This window comes from Parus major, chromosome 3 (genome assembly GCF_001522545.3).
Source record: "Parus major isolate Abel chromosome 3, Parus_major1.1, whole genome shotgun sequence".
Taxonomy (NCBI): Eukaryota; Metazoa; Chordata; class Aves; order Passeriformes; family Paridae; genus Parus; species Parus major.
This window is the reverse complement of record NC_031770.1, coordinates 89,967,974-89,988,174: the sequence shown is the minus strand read 5'-3', so window position 1 is coordinate 89,988,174 and position 20,201 is coordinate 89,967,974. Positions and strand designations below refer to the sequence as shown.

General features: G+C 37.4%; 1 protein-coding gene across 2 annotated transcripts; it reads left to right on the top strand.

Annotated features, from left to right (window-relative positions):
* The first annotated feature begins 2 nt into the window (after positions 1-2).
* On the top strand, positions 3-19,730 carry FBXO9 (F-box protein 9). 2 transcript variants are annotated; one of them, XM_015621978.1, is made up of 13 exons: positions 3-323; positions 4,081-4,158; positions 5,147-5,305; positions 5,741-5,798; positions 8,636-8,735; positions 11,952-12,082; positions 13,347-13,461; positions 13,992-14,110; positions 14,385-14,475; positions 15,480-15,575; positions 16,272-16,365; positions 17,061-17,215; positions 18,320-19,730. In XM_015621978.1, exons 1-13 carry the CDS (start codon positions 321-323, stop codon positions 18,426-18,428), a joined length of 1,308 nt encoding a protein of 435 aa, XP_015477464.1. In that variant the 5' UTR covers positions 3-320; the 3' UTR covers positions 18,429-19,730. The 2 variants fall into 2 exon arrangements, with proteins under 2 accessions (XP_015477464.1, XP_015477465.1); XM_015621979.3 differs by having other exon boundaries at positions 95-323; positions 4,085-4,158.
* The last annotated feature ends 471 nt before the right edge of the window (positions 19,731-20,201 follow it).

Sequence of the window (20,201 nt, the reverse complement as noted above, 5' to 3'; positions counted from 1 at the left end):
CCGCGGGAGGCACAGGCGACACGGGCCGCGGTGCGCACTGGGGCGGGGAGTCTGTGCGGTCGCGCGTCGTAGCGGCCCGCGCGGGAGGCGGCGCTCTGACCTGGCGGGTTCGCCCGGGCCGTGTCCCGCCGCTCCCGCCGCCGGCCCTGCTCGCCGGGAAGATGGCTGCCGTCCGCAGGGCCCGCAGGGACTCCCGCTGCGTGGTGCGCTTCTCCGACCGAGAACTCTGCTAAGTGCCCCCCGCGGGCAGGGAGGACACACGGACCAAGCAGGGGGACAGAGCCCCCGGGACGGGACAGCGCCGCCCGAGCGTCGGCAGCATGGTGAGCGGCCCCGGGCGGCGGGGGCTCGGCCACCGTGCAGGGACGGCCGGGCGGGACCGGGACAAGGGGGTGTGTATGTGGGAGCGGCCCCCTGGCCGAATTGCTGGCAGGCATCCCTGCCCTGCCCGCCTGTCCGGCCTCAGGCACCGGGCGATGCTTGTGGGAAAGGTGCCGTGATCCCGCCCCACCGCGGGCAGACACGGCCACCTCCCCCAGAGGATTTTGATGAGCGGGGCTGCTTGGTGCTGGAGCGATCTAGCCCTCCGTAGGAACGCGTGAACAAAATCCCTGTGTCATTACAGGGAAGCGTGCCCTTCCTTTCCTTTGCTTTCTTCAAAAATGTGGTGGCATAAAGTCGCTCAGTAATTTAAAGGATTCCGCGGGCCAGGGACTCGAGTTGAGTTTATCATTTGACTTACCAGAAATACTCCTTGGTTCAGTATTGCTTTATTGAATGCGCCTCAGTATGGATTCAAGTATCCATGATGAAAACTCGATCATTCAAAGTTAAACCATTTATACCGCACAAGATCTGTTAAAATGTCTCACCAAGGTTATAAAAACTCTTAAATTTGAGCACGGTGTTGTTTTTATCACATTTACAGAAAAATAGGGTGGCTTTCTCATTTTTTTATAAAACCAGGAGGAGTGTTAGCTGGCAGTCACTGTTTCGCTTTGCCGTGCTTGCTCCTCCCTGAGTTCTGTATGGTTCACACATTTCATAGCCCTGTTCAACTGGTGACACTCAGCTTCGAACTTTTTCTGATTTTGGTTTTATTTCGCTGAAACGGAGATCAGAACTATTAACGGACCTGATGTTACAGTTTAGTGAATGGTTAATGTACACTGAGGAAATAAGTGTGCAATTATTGATTGCAAAACAAAACTGAACTGTGCAAATAAACTAGTTCTGCATTTGGCAAATGGTTTCTAAGCAAATCAGAATTTAATCTACTCAGCTGACTTAATTTTTTACAAGTTGCAGCCTAAATTAGATGTTTACTTTTTACATGCTACCTTTTGGTGGGTTGACAGACTGCTACTACCCTTATGGAAAATTAATCAAGCCAACCAGCCAGTACACAGTACGGTATCTTCCTTTCAATCAGGACGAAGTCACTATTCTGTGTGACAGCTGACTTGTATCAGGAGAAAGGCCAGCAGCACAACGATGAACAGTCTAGATTTATCCCCTAAGTAGCAGTTAGAGCAAAGTGTTCTGTGAATTTTAGAAACTAGAAGTACAACACAAGCATTCTCAGAGTTGGGGCAAGGAGCCAATTTGTACATGTTGTGGAGTGCTGTAGGTGTGATCTCATGAGCTGTCTGCTGGTGAAGGTCCTTGCTTCACAGTACCTGTGTTTACTCACTTGTTGAATATGATTGTGAAATTCAGGATTTCAACAGGTCAGATAAATAGTGGAAAGGTTGTTAATAGAGATCAGTTTTCTAGTTTGTTCCTGTGCAGTAGCAATGTGAATTAATTGCTTTACCAGTAAATTTAGAGGGGTGGGCAATTAGGCTGCTACTACTGCCAGAAGACAGACCTTGGATATGAGAGATTGCAGGTCACACATGCCTACACTATAGGGAAGGTAATGACAAAACTTTGGTTGTAATCAATTTCACGATGGTTTTTGACAGCTTTTATACTGTGGGCCAGGTCTTCATAGTATTTTTGGCTTGAGCTGAGAGCATATTTAGGTTTCAAAGAGCATCAAATTACATTTTGGATGTAGTCAGTCCACTACCATGTCTGACTATGATTCAGAAATGAAGAAGGAGGGCAGCTGAACCCAGAGGAGGAATTGAAAATCAAGAGTTAAACACATTAGTGAAATATAAAGTTTTTGAATGAGGTTAACTTCATCCAGCTTCCTAACCTTCTAAGTAGTTTCAACGCTTAAATCAGTTTGTTTACAGAATTCAGGAGTTAAAGGTTTTAATGGGCGTGCCTTTATGCATAAGAAGATAGTGTGTTGATTTAGTTTAGAAATTGCTAGTTTCTGCATTTTGCAGATAAAACCAAGCTTATTCTGCCCAGACTGGAGAGCTGACTGGACATAATTCAGCTGCAAACCAGAAGCCTTGCACTCTGCGCAGACAGAATTAGGCCTTATTTCTGTCAGCCCAGTGCCATAATAATGCACTTACAGAATCCCATTTCAGAGCTAGCTCATTCCTAGGCTGGCTCTGCTTGGCCAACAAAATATTCCTGGATGCTAATTATGTAGTAGGACCGTCACAACTCAGAGGGCATTAACTGCCTGCAATTAAATTCTGGAATCAAAGCCCATGATATTTCTAAGTTATTTACTCTTCACTGAGATTTAATGTCACTAGTGTTTTATAGTGTACTGGATCTACGGAAATCAAAAATGAGACTGTAGAAAAAGATGCAATATCTGTTTATCTTCAGCCAACCAACCATGTCTATCAATTGTAAATGATAAATTATCTGAGACATCAGTGAAAACACTTTTACAGATGACAAGCCAGTAAGTTTGTGGTCATTGGGGAATCTAAAGACATGCTAACTCCAGGGAGGTGCTTGTCACCAAGACAAAGAGTTGCCTTCCCATCACATTTGCTGGTATTCTGTAGTTTGATCAGAACTTCCAGGTGCTCTAAAAATGGTATAAATTTTCTGAATAAAAGAATGCTTTGATTTCTGCACTTTGTGCAGGAGGTAGAGATTTCTTTTTGAGAGCTTGGTAGAATCTCACTGACAGAATGTCGCCTTAAGAGTTTGAGCACTGAGTACAATAGGAAGGAGTGGGAAATAAAACTTCTTTAAGTAGTTGTGATTATCTTAATGTCAGGTTTGCCTTCTTGTAGTCTTTCTTTGCATTATCTACTTGCAGAATTATAAATGTGAATTTCACTGCAGAATGGTAGAAAAACTAGCTTGCTCCAGCTGCAGGAAGAACCTTAAACACATGTCTTAGTGGAGATTTTTGGGTGTTTTTTCCCCCTTACTGGCATCTTGCTGTTGTTGTCATTGTTGTGGCTTGTTACTCATGCTCAGAATTAGTTTTCTTTTGTTTTAGTGTAGACTACATAAATCTCAGTATATTTCACTATTATAATTAATTTGTGTATTTTGAAGTTCTCCTCTTAAATTAGCTGGCTTAACTTCCTATATAGAGCAATGTTAGGTTTAGTCAAAGGTCTTATTTGAGATTTTATTTGTTTAACCTGTCTCACAGCTGTACTGTAAATTAAACCAACTGTCAAGCTCTCATGCTATCATTTTATTTCCCAATACATTTCTTTTTTAGTTTTTTAGTTACACATGTATATATAAAGTATCTATTGCTATTCAAAGCACTTTTGTGCTCTTTCAAATATTAAACAATCAAAACTACTGGCTATCTTTACAATGAGAAGATAGTGATTAAATTTTAATTTGTTGAGCAAAGCACATTATTGTTTAATAGTGAAGCTTTTGCTCTGTTCTTTGACATAGACACGGAGTGTATTTAGTCAGGTACGCCAGTGTATTGAAGCATGGAAGCCTTCAAGTGATACACAGCTAATTTGTGTTATATTAATGTGTCTAAAATGTCTAAAACTTATCTTAATTTAGTTAATATGGAAGTGCAACTGATCTCAGTAGTTTTAAAATTAATTTTTATCATTGAAAGGGAAGTATGCTTAATTTTTTTTTAATGTGTGTCCATGACAGTTGCTCTTTGTGATTGTGCTGTAGGGACTTATGCAGACCCTATAATCACGTTTGACTGCTCTCTACTAGGCAGAAGCTGAAGAAGATTGTCACGCTGATTTGGTAAGAACTGATGACAGTGAAAGATCTGGTGAAGCAAATCTTCAGGTATGTGTCTCATGCTAGTGGGTTTTTACAAATACAGTACTGCTGTGATTTAAACTGCATCACTTACCCTCATTTAGTTACCACACATTTGTTGATCTGACAAATGCTTAATGTGTCTGCCCCTCCAAAAGTGAGATAAATTTTGCATTGTGTTCCAAGTGTCAAATTCAGTCTTCACCTGGCTGTGTAGATGAAAAGAAGGCTTGTGACAGATCTGGAATTTCTTTGAAGAACTGTAGAAATTGGACAGCAGTTTCTGTGATCAAATTGTAGTTTAAGCTGTCACTCCCTACTGGACCAGAAAGCTGATAAAAGCTGTGTAATAGAAAAGTGTGTTCTCTTACAAGACTAGATTTATGTATAGTTGCTCCCCAGAAGTCATGATGATTGCAAGAGACATGTGAAATGTAACTTCAAAGATGCTGAAAAAAAAAGGCATGGCAGGAATTGTAACTTACATTATTTCACAGAGCACAGTCCGTACTTCTTAAAAGAGTAAGGCCTTATTTGTATATTCTATGACCATCTTGAATGGTAGATAACTTAGAATGCTTGTATGCAAAAGCCTGGATTTTCTCAATTTTAATTTTAAGAGCTAATCGACTTCTTGCTTATGATAATGCTGCATAAACAAGAACAAACATGGTCATGTCTGGAAAGATCACTTTTCTGTGGAATCTTAGATCATAACCATAGTACTAAAACAACCACTTCCTGAAACATCAGTTTTTCTTCTGAGATGAACAGTCCAGAAAAAAGCACTTTCATTATTGAATGAGACTGAACAAGTACTTGTGCACTTTTTTGTTTTAATTTACTATGAAACAATGCTAACTCTCTGCACCTAAATTCACTGAAGCCACTTAACACTTGGTAATGTAAAGTATAGTTTTGAAATTCTTTTTTGTGTTTGTACTTTATAATTTCTCCTCAGAAGATGTACTGTCTAAATATGTAACACTAAATAGAATTAATCATGTTTTTTTAGGCAGAGCTCCAGATGTTCAGAGCTCAGTGGATGTTTGAGCTTGCCCCAGGTGTCAGTTCTAGTGGGTTGGAACCTCTGCCGTGCAGAGCATCGTCAAGAGAACCTGGACTAAAGTCTGTTGATGCCAGGGGAAAACAGGAGATAGCAAAAGAGGAAAAGGTACAGAAAAAGATGCATAATTTTGAGGTTTTATTTGTCTGTATTACTGTTATTACTGTATAACTTTTCTGAAAGTTAATGCTGAATTAAATCTGGAGAAACAGCAGAGCTTATTTATTATCTTGTTATCTCCGTACTAATATCTACATAATCCTACATTGATTTTTTTAGTCTTTATGTTTGCCTTGGTGTCACCTTCACAATCTGTTTTCTGAAAGACTGTAGGTAAGGGGTGAGAAGCAGGAATACAGTTTGTTGACTGGGAATTTCAGTTATGTCTTGTAGCACATGACTATGTCTTCTCTCTTTATGGAATTATTTTGTTATCTCCGTCATAGGTACAATAGGTAAGATCAAAAATAATTCTAAGTCAAGTGACATTGCACTTGTATTTTTAAGGAATTAAATAAGTGCTCTGTTTAATTTATTGTGTAGGCAAAAGAACTTTTCCTGAAGGCAGTGGAAGAAGAACGAAATGGGGCCCTTTATGAAGGTAATATGGAAGCCTACAATGAACACCTTTATTGTAGAGAAATCTAACACTCTGTGATTTATGGGCAAATCTACATGGTCTGGTGAAATTAAGCTACAGATTAACAGTGGTTTGAGACCTCCATCATTCAGATAAGCAAACAAACATGCTATAGAAGGAACCATCATATCACACTTCTAAGGTTGAGGTAAAGCAAGAATGGCATTAAGGAAGGAATTTCTAGCTTTCAAGCAAAATAACAGTATAATGAAATACTGCAATTTAATGGAGCACTGGATTGCTTTTTCATATAGAGGACCTCTTTATGTGGCTTCTGTAACATGAAATTAGCATAATAATTAATCAAGGCAATAAACTTTATTTCCTGTGCCCACAGTTCTCATCATTCCACTGTGAACAAAACTACTTAATCTGTGGAATGCTTTAATGCTTTGTTGTTTGGGTTTGGGGGTTTTTGTTTGTTTTTTGATTAACACAGCATGCTAAAATAGCTTTTTCAAGAATACCTGCAATGAGCATTCAAATCTGGTAGTCTTTGAGGTTTGTCATAAATATTTAAGGTGCCTAGCTTGCTTACCTGCACTCTTGCTATCAGTGTTAGTAGAAATGGAAATTCAAAGTTTTCTTTCTCATATTTAGTTTTCAGAATCTAGAGAGTAAGAGGTCTGTCCTAACTTCCAAGTCCTGTAGGTCAGTAGCGGAGATACCCATTTTCTGTTTCTTTCACATGAGAAAAAAAGCAAAGCAGAATGTATGTGCCATCCTGCTCATCCACCAGAGGGTTTGGACACAGTGTTTAAAGTGCAGGTGCAAAATAAGTTAAGATACAGAAATCTGAGAGAACTCTGGAAGCTTCTGAACTCAGCCACTTTCTGAAAACGAAATTTCCATTTCAGCCCTTCATTTTCAAAGGCTTTCTAGTTGTTGTTTCGTATCTCATATTAACTGAGAGGAATACGAGTCCCCTGCAATTAATAAAATCAGTTCTCTCAGTTTCTAATTTATTACATGTTTTTTATTGGGCAAAATTACTTTAGGCTAAGATATGGTGGGTGTTTGGTAAAGGATTAAATGCAGAGTAAAAAAAATGTGTCAGAACTAAAAATCTGGTACATATTTAGGAAATCATGTAGGAGATTGTGAATATTCTTTCTGAACAATTTTTTTTTAAAAAAAAGTGAGGAAAGCAGTCTATTTAAACATTGTGTACATAAAATGAAAGCTGTGAGTTCATCTGCTTCAGTGCATTCCTTGTATGTTAAACATAACAGCAAAGAAATAGTAATATCTAACAGTTCCATTCACAAAAGTGTTTCAGACATCTGGGTTGCATGAATATGAATTCATCTTTCTCAGTTGAATTTGATTTGAGACTTTGAGAAACTAAACTGAACTATTTCTACACAGAGATTTTTATGAGACATTAGAGGCATGGTCCTGTGCCAAGCAGAGATATATTTCTGAGGAGATGTTGGGACATCTGTTTTCAGACCAGGCTTTTATTTGCTGACCTGGCCCAGGTCACCAGAACCCAAGCCTGCTTCTGAAATCTGCTGATACCTGATGCTTGTGAGACAGTTATGTGCTGCAGCTTGTTTTTGCTTAAGTACAGTAGAGGCCTTGTCTGCAAGATTAAATGCTAAATTGAGACTGATCGCTATTTAGCTGGCTGCTGGTATTTCTCATCCTCCACAGCCAAAGGATACTATTTGTCAATCACTGGCCCTGACATGAACTCAAGGAAACAGGAACATTTACTAGCCCCAAACTGAGTTTCTCAGACTCATCAGACAAATTCTGAGCTCCACAATTACTGATGTTTTATTTGAATTTTGGTTTTAAGAGTCCAAGCTGAAGAATTGCCCTCTGATCTTGGTATCACAATGTGGGAATACAACAAAACATTTGCATGCATACATGATTTTACTACTGGTATTAAAATAGATTGAATGTTATTACATCAAATTTATTTAAATTTGAATCCTGAAAGAAGGATTCATAGAGCTGACTCAGAAGAAAAACATTCTGCAGCTTAAACAACAGTTTGTTGCTACAGTGATGTTCCTGAACCTCTTTCTCTACTCAGTGTTTGTAGGATCTTTGTAGTGCTAAAGGCAGAAATATTTTCTGTGTGTGTGAGAAAAGTGTACAAAACCCAAGCTGTCAGGTTTTCCTTAACATCCCCTAGTTCTGTGACAAGGCTGCTTTCCTCATCCTCAGTGTGCTGAGTGGCTTGCTTCTGTGCCTTCTTTAGTTTCCAGGGGTTTCCATAGAGAAATTGATATATATTGCATCTAATGCTGAAATTTTAAAATTGCAACAATATTTTATTCATCATTGTCACCTTTGTAGTGTTGTATATGTCTGAATGCTTGTCTGTCCTATACCAGGGACTTAAGGTACCTGCACAGTTTTTAATTTAATTTATGTCTAGTTATGGATCTGTCTAAGATCTTTACAGCTTGTTGGGAAATCTTTGCAAGTACTGGGCAAAAAAACACCATCAGGAGTTTGTAAAGTTTTAATATAAAATTTTATACTTCATAGTTGAATTTGTGATGATTAAGGTAAATCTATAAAAGCTGAAACACATCTGAGATAACTCTCTATTCTGAAAAAGTACGTGAAGTTTTTAGTTTTGAAAACAGGTACTTAATGTTCCTCTCTTCTGTATGGAATTTAAACCTAACAGTTTAGGCTAAATAAGCTTGCCTTGGCAAAGGCATTTTCTGCTTTTTTAGTGCTTTTAGCTGAAACCATCTCTCTGAAAACAGTCTTTGCTTTGGTAAGTTAGTATGGGCATCAGATGTGTTTGAACATCAAACCTTTATTTTCAGCCATCAAGTTTTATCGTCTAGCCATGCAGCTTGTGCCTGATATAGAGTTTAAGATCACCTATACACGCTCCCCAGATGGTGATGGGGTTGGAAAGAGGTGGTAAGTATGAAATTTTACTAATTTAAGTGCATAGGAGTACTGAAACATGACATTTTGTTTCAGAAGGATATCTATACTCTGCTGTAATAATGCAGTTGTAAATCTCTTAGTGTCTGGAAAACTTACCTACTCTCAGTTGAGTATACTATATTTTTCAAAGACAGTAACAGGTTTGTTTGGAGCTAGCTAATTTCAGGGGCAATGGAAGGGGTAAGATTACAAATAATTATTAATTATTTATTAATAGTTATTAAGTTAATAGTTACTTTAAAAAAACATCAGTCACTTTTTTGATTTTCATATTTAGGATCATATACAAAGCTTTAGATAGCAAAAAGATTAATTAGTTAAAGCTTCATACTAATAAAATAAGCATCTTAATTAAGCAAAGGAATAATCTGTTCTTGTGGTAACACAGCTAAATTGAGAGCATTTTCAGTAGAGCAATACATTTAGAAGCTCAAAGATTGCAATCTGAGTAGTCTGGTCTTTCATCATTACACACATCAGAATACCCCTAGACTCAGTACAGCATATGTGTAGTGACTTATGGCTGGTGTAACTTGAGCCCAAGACTTAAGTTTAAAGAGGGCCAAAACTTCTGTTCCAGCCCCGCAGCCTAACATAGACAAGCTTAAAGAACAGCTTCCCAAATTCTTTCTTACTCATAGCAGCCATTGGTGCTGCTGATAGCTACATCAAAAAAAAGAAGAGTTTTAACATGGAGAATGAAAAAGGAAAGCACAATCCTGTCCCTGTGGTATTACTAGCTCAGTCTTGTTGCCCCAGGACAGTACATCTCCAATGCAGCTGTTGACTTAATATAAAAGAGTGCAAGATGAGCTAAGTGTGTTATTTACATCCATCAGTTTAGTTTCTGAATGTGTTGCTGGCATGAAATCTTTGCTGTGCATTTGTGCACTAGAAAAGCTACTGGATCATGGACTATAGTCAGGTAAAAACCTTGGTTTTCATAGGATTGTTTTCATATTTTAGCATCATTTTCTTTAATCCATTAAGACTGTCTGACTTGAAATTGTGCAGGAGTGGTCCTTCTGGAGGGTGGGAAGGCTCTGCAGAGAGATGTGGACACGATGGATCAATGAGCCAAGGCCAGTTGTGTGATTTTCAACATGGCCAAGTACTGGGTCCTCTGCTTGGGTCACAACAGCCCCACGCAGAGCCTACAGGCTGGGGGCAGAGTGGCTGGAAAGCTGCCTTTTGGAAAAGGACCTTGGGGTCCTGGTTGATAGTTGGCTGAACGTGGGCCATTGTGTTCTGTATGAGATTTTGGCAACAAGTGTGTTTTCAGGTGGCCAGGAAGGCAGTGGCATCCTGGCCTGTGTCAGCAGCAGTGTGGCCAGCAGGAGCAGGGCAGGGATTGTCCCCCTGTACTGGGCACTGCTGAGGCCACACCTGGAGTGCTGTGTCCAGTTCGGGGCCCCTCACTGTGAGAAAGACACTGAGGGGCTGGAGCGAGTCCAGGGAAGGGCAGCAGAGCTGGGGAAGGGTCTGGGGCACGAGTCCTGTGAGGAGCAGCTGAGGGAGCTGGAGGTGTTCAGCCTGGAGAAAAGGAACTCAAGGGAGATCTTACTGTTCTCTACAGCCACCTGAAAGGAGAGGCTGTATTGAGGTAGGTGTTGGTCTCTTCTCCCAAATAACAAGTGACAGGACAAGAAGAAATGGCTTCAGGGTGTGCTTTAGAGTGAATATTAGGAAAAAGTCTTCACAGAAAGGGCTGTCAGGCACTTGAACAGAGTGCCCAGAGAAGAGGCTGAGTCACCGTGATTTAGAGGTATTTAAAAGATGCGTAGATGTGCACATGTGGCAGTTAGGGACATGGTTTAGTGCCGGGTTAATGGTTGGGCTTGATGATCTTAGAGATCTTTTCCAACTTAAATGATTCTACAATTCTGTGGGTTTTTATTTGGTTTCTTAAATGTTGCTGTACAGTGGAGGAAAAACAACTAGTAGTCTCAATTGTTACTCTACTGTTTAAAAACAGTATTTGTAGAGATGTATTTTTTTTTAGATATTTTAGTTGTGGTGTTTGTGCTTTCTTGAATTACTGTTGTAGGTGTTTCATACAGTCTTGGTGAGAAAAAACAAATTACACAATTAGATTTGAAAAGAACAGTTTACAGTGTGGCCTGTAGGTACTGGGACTGACCATCATACCCACCAAAATACAGCAAGGTATGTTTGGCGCAACATCTTACTGTAGTCTTAGGACAGGCCCAAACATAATTGTCTTTTCTATGATATTTCAAAACCCATTGGTAGGTTTATTAGTTGCTTGCTTATATTCTCAGCTCATGCTATTAACTTGTTTAGAGTTGAATTGAATAGTATTAAAAAGTGACTGGAAGATCTCTTAATTCCCTTGTATACCAAGTGAGGGGGAAGAAGGTGTTTTGTGATTGTGTTCAAGGAGTTTTGTGTCATTTCTGGTTATTTTGGGCAAGCAAGCAGGCAGCTATTAAAAGATTATATTATGACATACAACTTCAATTTAGATTTCTTTTTTAAATGTGGTAATGTTCTTTTATCACTTAGCAATCCTTCAAATTTACTGATGGGTAGCAAGTTTATTGTTTCTGTTCTGCTATCTTGTTCTGGCTCCTGAAATTTATTATTTCTGCCTGTTTACAGAATAGGCACAAAAGTAGTTTTCCTTCATTACTGTTGAATAAACCCACCCATGATCACTCTTTATTGAATAACATAAGTGTGAAAAATAATCCTTAATTATTTCCAATATCTTATATTATGAGAAGGATTACAAAATGCAACATTTCATTAACAACACTTTATTTCCTGCATATGCCATATCTTAGACAAAGTAAAATATGAGATTTGTCTTTTCATAAGGTAAAGAAATTCTTCAGTGACTTCCAATAAAAAACTCTCAAATACAAAAAAAAAACCCCAACAACAAAAAACCCCCCCAACAAAACAACTGGGGTGGGAATTTAATGAAAAAACCCAGTTGTTACTCTCAGAGGCATTCCAGCCTCAGGCATTCTGAGCCTCGAGGTCTTAATGACCTTGATCATATTTCAGTAGTTGTTTTATTGTGTGATGAAATGAGATTGCTTTAAAAATGTACAAGAAACAAGTCTATTGAGTGAGAGTAAGGCAGTGGATTGCCAAGAGGAGGACATCTGTTGGTATATTTTGTCCAATATCACAGTGTTGGCATTTCCCTTTTTCTAGTGTTGAGGATAGCAAAGAGGATGACAAAATGGCAGATCTTCTGACGGATTTCCAGCAGCAGTTAACTCTTCAGGAATCTTCAGTCAAACTTTGTCAGCCTGAAGTTTATGTCAACCAGACCCACATCTCAGGTAAGAGTTAAGATAGGCTTATTTATTATATTATGAGAGGCAGAATTTATATAGATGTTTCATTTTATTTAAACATTGTCTCTTTCATTCAAAAGCCACCTTTGAAGAATTGCATGCATTATCTCTTTATTTACTTCTGTAGTTAGGTACAAAGGAGAAAAACTTATCAAGTAGGTAAACAAATCTTGTTCTCATACAGGATCTTGTCTTTATCACATAAGCTTTTTCCATGTATTATTCTAAGTAGAATTTTCAGGATCAGAGGCATACTTAAAAGTAGCAACTTCTAGGAATGGACTTGCTGAAGTAAGGGTATTCCAGTTTTCCTCCCAGTTCTTTTGGTTTGCAAATACAATTATTATTACAATTTTCAAATGTGAGTAAGAGACAATTGTTTTGTAGACTATGCATTTTTACATTTCTTGATTTTATCTGATTCTGTATGAGAGTCTTGCAACAAGTGTGTTTTCAGGGTCAGAAAGACTATATTACAAAGCTAGAAAGTCTTTTGAAGGTTAATGATTTTCAGTGCTTCAGTTCTAGGACAATTATCCTGAGACTTCCTTATGAGATCTAAATTGTAGAGAGTATATATGAGCTATGATCTCCCTTAAAAACAGATGCCTTTGTTATGCATCCTAAATTATCAGTTGCACTTTGAAATCTTGGCCTGATTTCCTTTGTTCTGGTCAAGGAAAGAAAATAAAGTAAGTGAAGCAAATCAAAATCAAAACATAAAGAAAACATGGTTTTATTTTAATAACTGGTGCATTGTACACTTGGGAAAATGCATTTTCTTTTTTTGCCAGTAAAGACAAAATGTTGCAGACATTACTCTAAAATTATCTCAAAGGAGATGTGTCCTTCGAGCAGCAATGTTGGTCTCTTTCTAGATTTATATACTACTTTCCAGCCAGTCCTGTGTTATAGTATCTTTTTTACTGACTTTTTTATAGCAGAATGAAAACTTTTTAAAAATCACATCTGCTTTGGAAGTTGCTAGGCTGAAAAGGATCAAAAAGATTCTTTATGGACATCACATCTAATCTATGGTGACCTTCTAAGTTAATTTTTTTTATTCTCTGGCATTGGGCAACAATGTAAAAAGTAGGATTTTTTAATGGAAAGTCAAAAGCCAAACCTGGAATTATAAATAAATAAATAACCTGTTGATTTACATCTAACAAGGGGTTAACAACAACATCTTACAAGATTTACATGTAACAAGGGCTGCATCTAACAAGGATTTATTTTCTCTTTTTAGCATTGCCTATGGAAGTACTAATGTACATTTTCCGATGGGTGGTTTCAAGTGATTTGGATCTAAGATCATTGGAGCAATTATCTCTTGTTTGTCGAGGATTTTACATTTGCGCCAGGTATCGTAGATAATTTGTCTAGAGTGAAACTTCTCTTTACACTAAGTATGTCCTGCTTTTCCTTCCCATGGACATTTTCATGTTAAGCTCCTCAGTGCTAATCAGTTTTTGAATACACTGCTAAATGGTATGTCAGATATATAACTATACTGTAACAAAAATCTAGCAGAAAGTATTATTTGGTGTACCTTGTTTGCAAATTAGTGTTTTACGTCTCCAAAATATGGTGTGTTATATTGTCATCCTCATATAGCCACGCAGAAAAGTGCCAGGGTGCTGCAGTGTTGTGGTTCTGTACTTGTATAAAAATGACTCTCAGTTCTTCAGTTTCACTGGGAAGAGGAAAAGGCTTTCAAACACTTCAGGATTAAGTAAATTAGTCAAGGGTTTTAAATTATGAGCTATTTTTGTTCAAGAAAGTTTCTTTTAGTCACATCCAAACTAAGTAAAAGAGTCTTACTTTGATATATAAAAGCTAAACAAGGTTTGTAGGGAAGTTATGGGGTTTGATTTTTTCTCGTTTTCACTAGAGATCCTGAAATCTGGCATCAAGTCTGTTTGAAAATATGGGGCAGGAGCTGCAATAAACTTGTTCCATATGCATCTTGGAGGGACATGTTTCTGGAAAGGCCTCGCGTTCGATTTGATGGTAAGCTGTACTTTTGGAAATAGTTGTAACTATGTGTGACAGAAACAGTCAGGTGGGGTTGATGTTTATGATGTTGTTGTTAGACCTAATCTGAATTTGTGCATTTCAGTTTGTAGAATATCTGCAAAGAGAAGGGAAAGGTGCAAGGGGTGAAAATAAAAACTTCCATGTATTTAAGTAACAAAGCCATACTCAAAAGTTTTAGATTATTGGCTTTTTTGTCATAAATATTTTATGTTCTTAGTTTTTGTTCATATATCTTTATTTTCTGTAGGTGTGTATGTCAGCAAGACAAAATACATACGTCAAGGAGAACAGTCTCTTGATGGTTTCTATAGAGCATGGCACCAAGTGGAATATTACAGGTAGAGCTGTAGTAAAATGAGTGAGTGAAATGTTTCTCTCTCTTAAGTTCTTTAAATCCACCTCTGGCTATCACAATCAGACAATAATCATTCTCTAAAACTGAATGGGATTGCTAGAGACTGTAAAGCAATGTGCAGTTTCTGATAATAGGTTTTAGAAATAGGATTTATTATGATAATTAGATATGAACTTAGAAATGTGTTTCATCCTCACTTAAACCATGTCACATGGCGAGTGCTTGAACGCTTATAACAATTAAATACTTATCTACAGATTTCTTTCTCTAAACGACTTTTACTTTTCATATCTGACACAGCACATGACCCAATTCAGCAAAGAGAATACATGTGATTATACAAGATTAGTCATTTAGCGTATATGTAATCAGTTGTAAAAATCAAGAGGCTGGGCTTTCTTATCTTCTTGTAAATGCCTTGCCTTTGTTTCCTCAGCCTGTTTTTTTGCTGTTAATCTTGTTGCTCCCAGCATTTATTGTTTCTTTCTGCTGTCCCTTCTGAGGCTGGAAGTTGTTCATAGAAACCATGGAACCTGATGGCTATTGCTGTAGTCTCAAGCATTAGCACAGTACTTGAGTACTGTAAAAATCAGTCAGATTCCAGATTTTTTCCTGAAAAAAATCCATATGACGTTGTTCATTCTGTACTGATACTGTAATTGAGATTTCGTTGCATTGGTCTCTGTGGATAGGAATGGAGAAACTTGAGATCAGTTTTGATCCCACGTTAGCCACCTTGCTTTGATAGAGGTGACACAAACTTCCTAACTCTTCATAACTTCCTCTTTCAATATTCATAACTCTCTTTTGATTTCTGAACTCCTTCTTTCTGTTACGTGTGAAGAAATGTGTTTTCAAATGCTGTTACCAATTAAGTTCTAAATCCTTCTGGGTAACATCCTGTAATTCTAAAAACAAACAAACAAGGAAAAAAACCAGGAAAAGGACATATTTTCTAGGTTTGCATTGTGCAATTATGTTTTTCAGATATTTGAGATTCTTTCCAGATGGTCAAGTTATGATGCTAACAACTCCTGAGGATCCTCAATCTATAGTTCCTCGCTTACGGACTAAAAACACAAGGTTATTGAACTATAATATTTGGCTCTTCAGTTTTCATTTTGCTTTTACCTAGCAATTTGTATTTACTTTTGTTGCAGATTTCATATCCTGGCTTAGCAAAACAATGTTATTTATATTGTGTTGTAGATGTTCATAATTCTCTCCTAAGAACTGCAAAAAAATTTGATCTTTATGCAAAAATATCTTTCATTTTAGGATTTGGATATTGTAATTAGATTTCCTTTGTGGGTTATGTGATTTGAAATTTTTAAGGCAAGTAGAGGGAACAGTCCTTTTAAAGATACTATTTCGTTACTGACTGCCTTCTCACACTTCTTTAAGTGAAGGAAACTGAAGAATTCGAGGGATATGTTGAAATTAATAATTTTTGATGTTTGGGCATAAAACCAGAAAATTGTTTGGAACTTCAAAACAGGTTTGAGCTGTGTACCAGAAATCTGGTAGTACCAGAAATTTAGCAGTAGGCTAGGTAGAACCAACTAACTTACCTTTACTGTTCTGTTTGGGAAAAAACATTTTCACCATTTAATATCATTGATGAGCCTTTACTGAATGGAAATAAGAAATAGTTTATATCCTTATACTATGTAGTCAGTCTTTGTTTCATTGCTGATATTGTATTATAAGAACATCACGCTTTTGAGACACAGAATATTTTTATGTCCTTGACATTATCCTCCTTTTTTAACCTTCCAGAACGGATGCAATCTTGCTTGGCCATTATCGCCTTTCCCAGGAAACAGACAATCAAACCAAAGTATTTGCTGTAATAATGAAGAAAAAGGAAGAGGTAGGTAGAAAAATAGAATAGAGGAGAAATACATTAACAAGATTTTACTCAGACTGTGTGTTTTAAGGGACCCAAAGATTTGCCTTACACCAAAAGATTAAAAAATTAATCTAATTTTTAAACGGTTTAAAAATAAAATATAAATAAATAAGCATGGTGATGTCTCTTACATTTGTCCCCAAAACTGTAATAATTTATTAAGGCAAATAAATATCTGGTTCAAATTTAAACAGTTGTTCTCCCCTTTAGGCTTAATTTCCATTTATGCCCCTATTAGGTATCAACAATGTTACCAGGAAAGAAAGATGAATAGGTCATTTTCTGAGAACAGATTTGACTTGTGCAGTTATGTTCCACAACATTTAGTAAAACTAGATAAGCAGTATTTGTTAATTGAACTCTGAATGATTTGATTGAGTTATTTACTCAATTATCAAACTGCTAGTCAGGAGAAACTTGTGAAGAGTAAGAAGTGTTACAGTGAGTAAGCACTGTTGGGTGGTGTCCTGCATGCTTCTTTTGCTTTCTGTGAAAGCTTCTTCCATCATTAACAGACACATTTTATGTATTTTGAGGGAACAGAAGTACTTGTTTATAAATGAGAGTTTTACCAATCTGGTCTCACAGTCACTTAGGACAAATAGTTGCACAATGTGTTCTTTGTAGGTCATGAAACTTTTTATTTCTCTGTACAGAAACCAGTTGATTACCACAAATACAGGTATTTCCGTCGAGTTCCTGCTCAAGAAACAGATCACAGTTTCCATGTAGGACTACAGTTGTGCTCTAGTGGGCGCCAGAGGTTCAACAAACTTGTGTGGATACATCATTCTTGTCACATCACTTGCAGGTGAGTAAATGGAGAGCAAACAAGGATACTAAACTGTAGAATTAAAGGTGTCATTAATTTTTCCAGTACTAAGTACAGAAAATGTAAAGAGTCTGAGACTTTAAAGGTGGCTTTAACAAAATATATGAAATTTTCATAAATTACTTTCATAAATTTCATTACATGAAAACAGTAACTGGTCCTGATTTGAAATACCAGAATGAACTTTAACATAAAGAAATTCCAAGATTTTATTAGCCTGTTTTAATGATAATAGGAAGTTTCTGAACTAGTTTAACTGTAGTATTTTAGTTTTTTAAAGGATTTATGCAGAGTGTTTACTTTCAGAACTGAATCAGGGTATAATGACAATGTGGCGCTAGTGAGGAGTTGTGGAAAGTGTGTATTCATTAAGATATATCTCTTTTCCACTGTGGATGTGCAGATTAAAGGTGTCTGTACTTGTCATGTGAGAACTCTAATGTTACTAACTGTATCATTCAGCAGTGAAGAATGTGGGTATGTGACCAGCTGTTCTGATCACTTACCAGGCAGGAGCCATGGCCACTGTTCTTGCACCTGGCATTTCAAATTACTGTCAAGTTGCCTTTCCAGGTGTTTGATGTTGGCAATTAGGGTGGATTTAAACCTTGTCTTCCTTAAGAACCTTAATATTAAGAACCTTAGGGTTCTTAATATTCAGTGTTTTTATGGGAACATAGCTCAGCGATTGAGCTGTGAGAATATAAAATGCAAGGAATAAACAACTGGAGGCTGGGAGTATAGGTAACGTCCATAAACAGAAAAATTACTTTTTTAAAAGCTAATGTTATCATACCTAATTTATATTGCAGACATTGTTTTCAGCATGAAGTTTCTGTACTGCTCATGCCTTGGAGCTCCTAATAAGAGTGGAAAGGGAAAGTGGTTTCTTAGGTATGAATGTAGAAGTGGATTCTGTATAGTCTGATTAAGCTAGGACTCAAATGCTTTCAGAACAAGGCATTACAGAAGACACTTTATTCCAGCTAGTTTGCTGCACACACTGTACTATGGAACATGAATGCATGAGGGACTCAAACAGCAACTTGTGTCTAATTTAACTTTTACAATGCTCTTTTGCAGATCAACTGGTGAGACAGCTGTTACTACTTTTGACATTGACAAAATGTACACCCCTTTGTTCTTTGCACGAGTGAAGAGTTTTACTGCATATTCAGAAAAGCCACTCTAAGAAACACCTTCTCCTCTCACAACTTTTGCATGAGTAAAAGGTTGTAGCTAATAAGCACTTAAGTTATAAATGTGTATATATTTGGAGCATTTTAAAATTCTGGAAAATTTTTTGAAGGCAGTATGTTCTGTTTGATTGTGAATGACTGGGATTTTGTTTTGAGATCAAGCTTATGAGTGTTAAACACCTTTTATTTGTGATAAGAATTTGATAACAAAGTTTTGTTTTGTTGTGTTGGGTTTTTAAAAAAATATTTTTAAATCAGTTTGCTTAAAATATGACTTCATCTGCCTAGACACTGATTCGTTCAAAAGGAATCAATAGGAAAATGTCATTGTCTGTAGGACAGTGTGTATGGTCCCTGGTGAAGACTTGAAATGTGAAAAGGGAGAAAGTTGTTATCTGTTAAACTGTATGATTTAAAAGAACTTCAAATAAATGTTTTCTTTAAATTAAACTTATTTTGTTTGCCTTTAAGGTCTGACATTTTGTTGGCATCAGCCTTAAGGAAAAACAGTCAAGGGCAAGCAAGCACAAAATATAAAATTTAACTGCAGAGGTACATCCCCACCAATGCAGTGGTGTCAGTTGGTTATCAGTGTAATTTGATCTTGGTAGAAGAATTTCAGTGGAGCCTGTCTTCTCCAAGGGATGTTGGTGGAGGGGAGAGGGATACAGGCAATGTATTGTAGCAAGTGTACACGGGTCCAAGTTCCCCTGTACGGTAGGATGAGTTTGCAGGTACTTGGCCCTGCTTGGGGAGTGTCACAGTGCAGGGGTGAAATGCTAGTGTGCACTGCTTGTGCACTGGCCTGGTGTGAATACAGGTAAGCAGGGCTCGTTTGTACATGAGTGTAATGTACTACAACCCGTCATCTAACCTTACCACACATGCTGTAAACCCTTTGAGCATTTGTTTTACTAAGATAAATTTTGAGGCTGCTGTAGATGTTCAGGTGCTGTGTACTGCTAATCATGAAGTGTTCCTTGAGGTCTGCAGGTACTGTATGCTGCTTCTCCTGCATATATCGCTTGGGGGTGTAGTGCAGACATTGTAATGCTGCTTATTATGTGTGTATCTTGGATCCTGGAAGAAATGAAGCTTTTTTGTGTCTTTTTTTTAAGCCATTTTGCATTATTTACCTTTGACCATCTTGTTTCAAAATACTGACCTGGACTTGAGGACTAAAATGTGAAAGCTGTGGAAAGAACTATACTTGTTCTATAATTTATAAACTGTATCTTTGCAAGGAGCTACATGATTAAAAAATACATCAATAAATCATGATTTTGAACATGCAATCCCTTGCAATTTCTTATTTTCCCAAGAAATGCTTATTTTCATACAATTAATGGTGATTAGTTATGAGCTACCATACATAAACTACATGCCAGGCAAGATGGACAGGTAGAATTAATCTCTTAATAGATTTTATTACACAACTTACAGGTTATCTGAGAAAAGTAGAGACGTTTTCAGTTCATGAGTTCTCAGTAAGGATGTGTATATTTGAAAGTTGATGATGCTTCTAGCTACTATAACGTGTCTCTGCCTACAAGACTTTGGTCTGTGTCCTTAAACTGCAGTTTCACTATCACTTCATGCAACAGAATGTTTAATAAGGAGTCTATTGTGTTCTCATTGCTCAGAGGAAAAGCAGCTGCTTAGAATATCAGCTTCATGTTTTGAAGTATTGCAAAGTTTGTAAACAGGAAAATCTGCTCATTACCTACACTTTTTGTTGAAAGGTCTGATTCTGCCTGCTGAGAATT

Bases quoted from the DNA above. Each gene is read 5' to 3' on its own strand.
- FBXO9 (XM_015621978.1), top strand. The intron at 14,111-14,384 runs GTAAGCTGTACT...TATTTTCTGTAG, and splicing joins GCCTCGCGTTCGATTTGATG to GTGTGTATGTCAGCAAGACA. The intron at 17,216-18,319 runs GTGAGTAAATGG...GCTCTTTTGCAG, and splicing joins TCTTGTCACATCACTTGCAG to ATCAACTGGTGAGACAGCTG.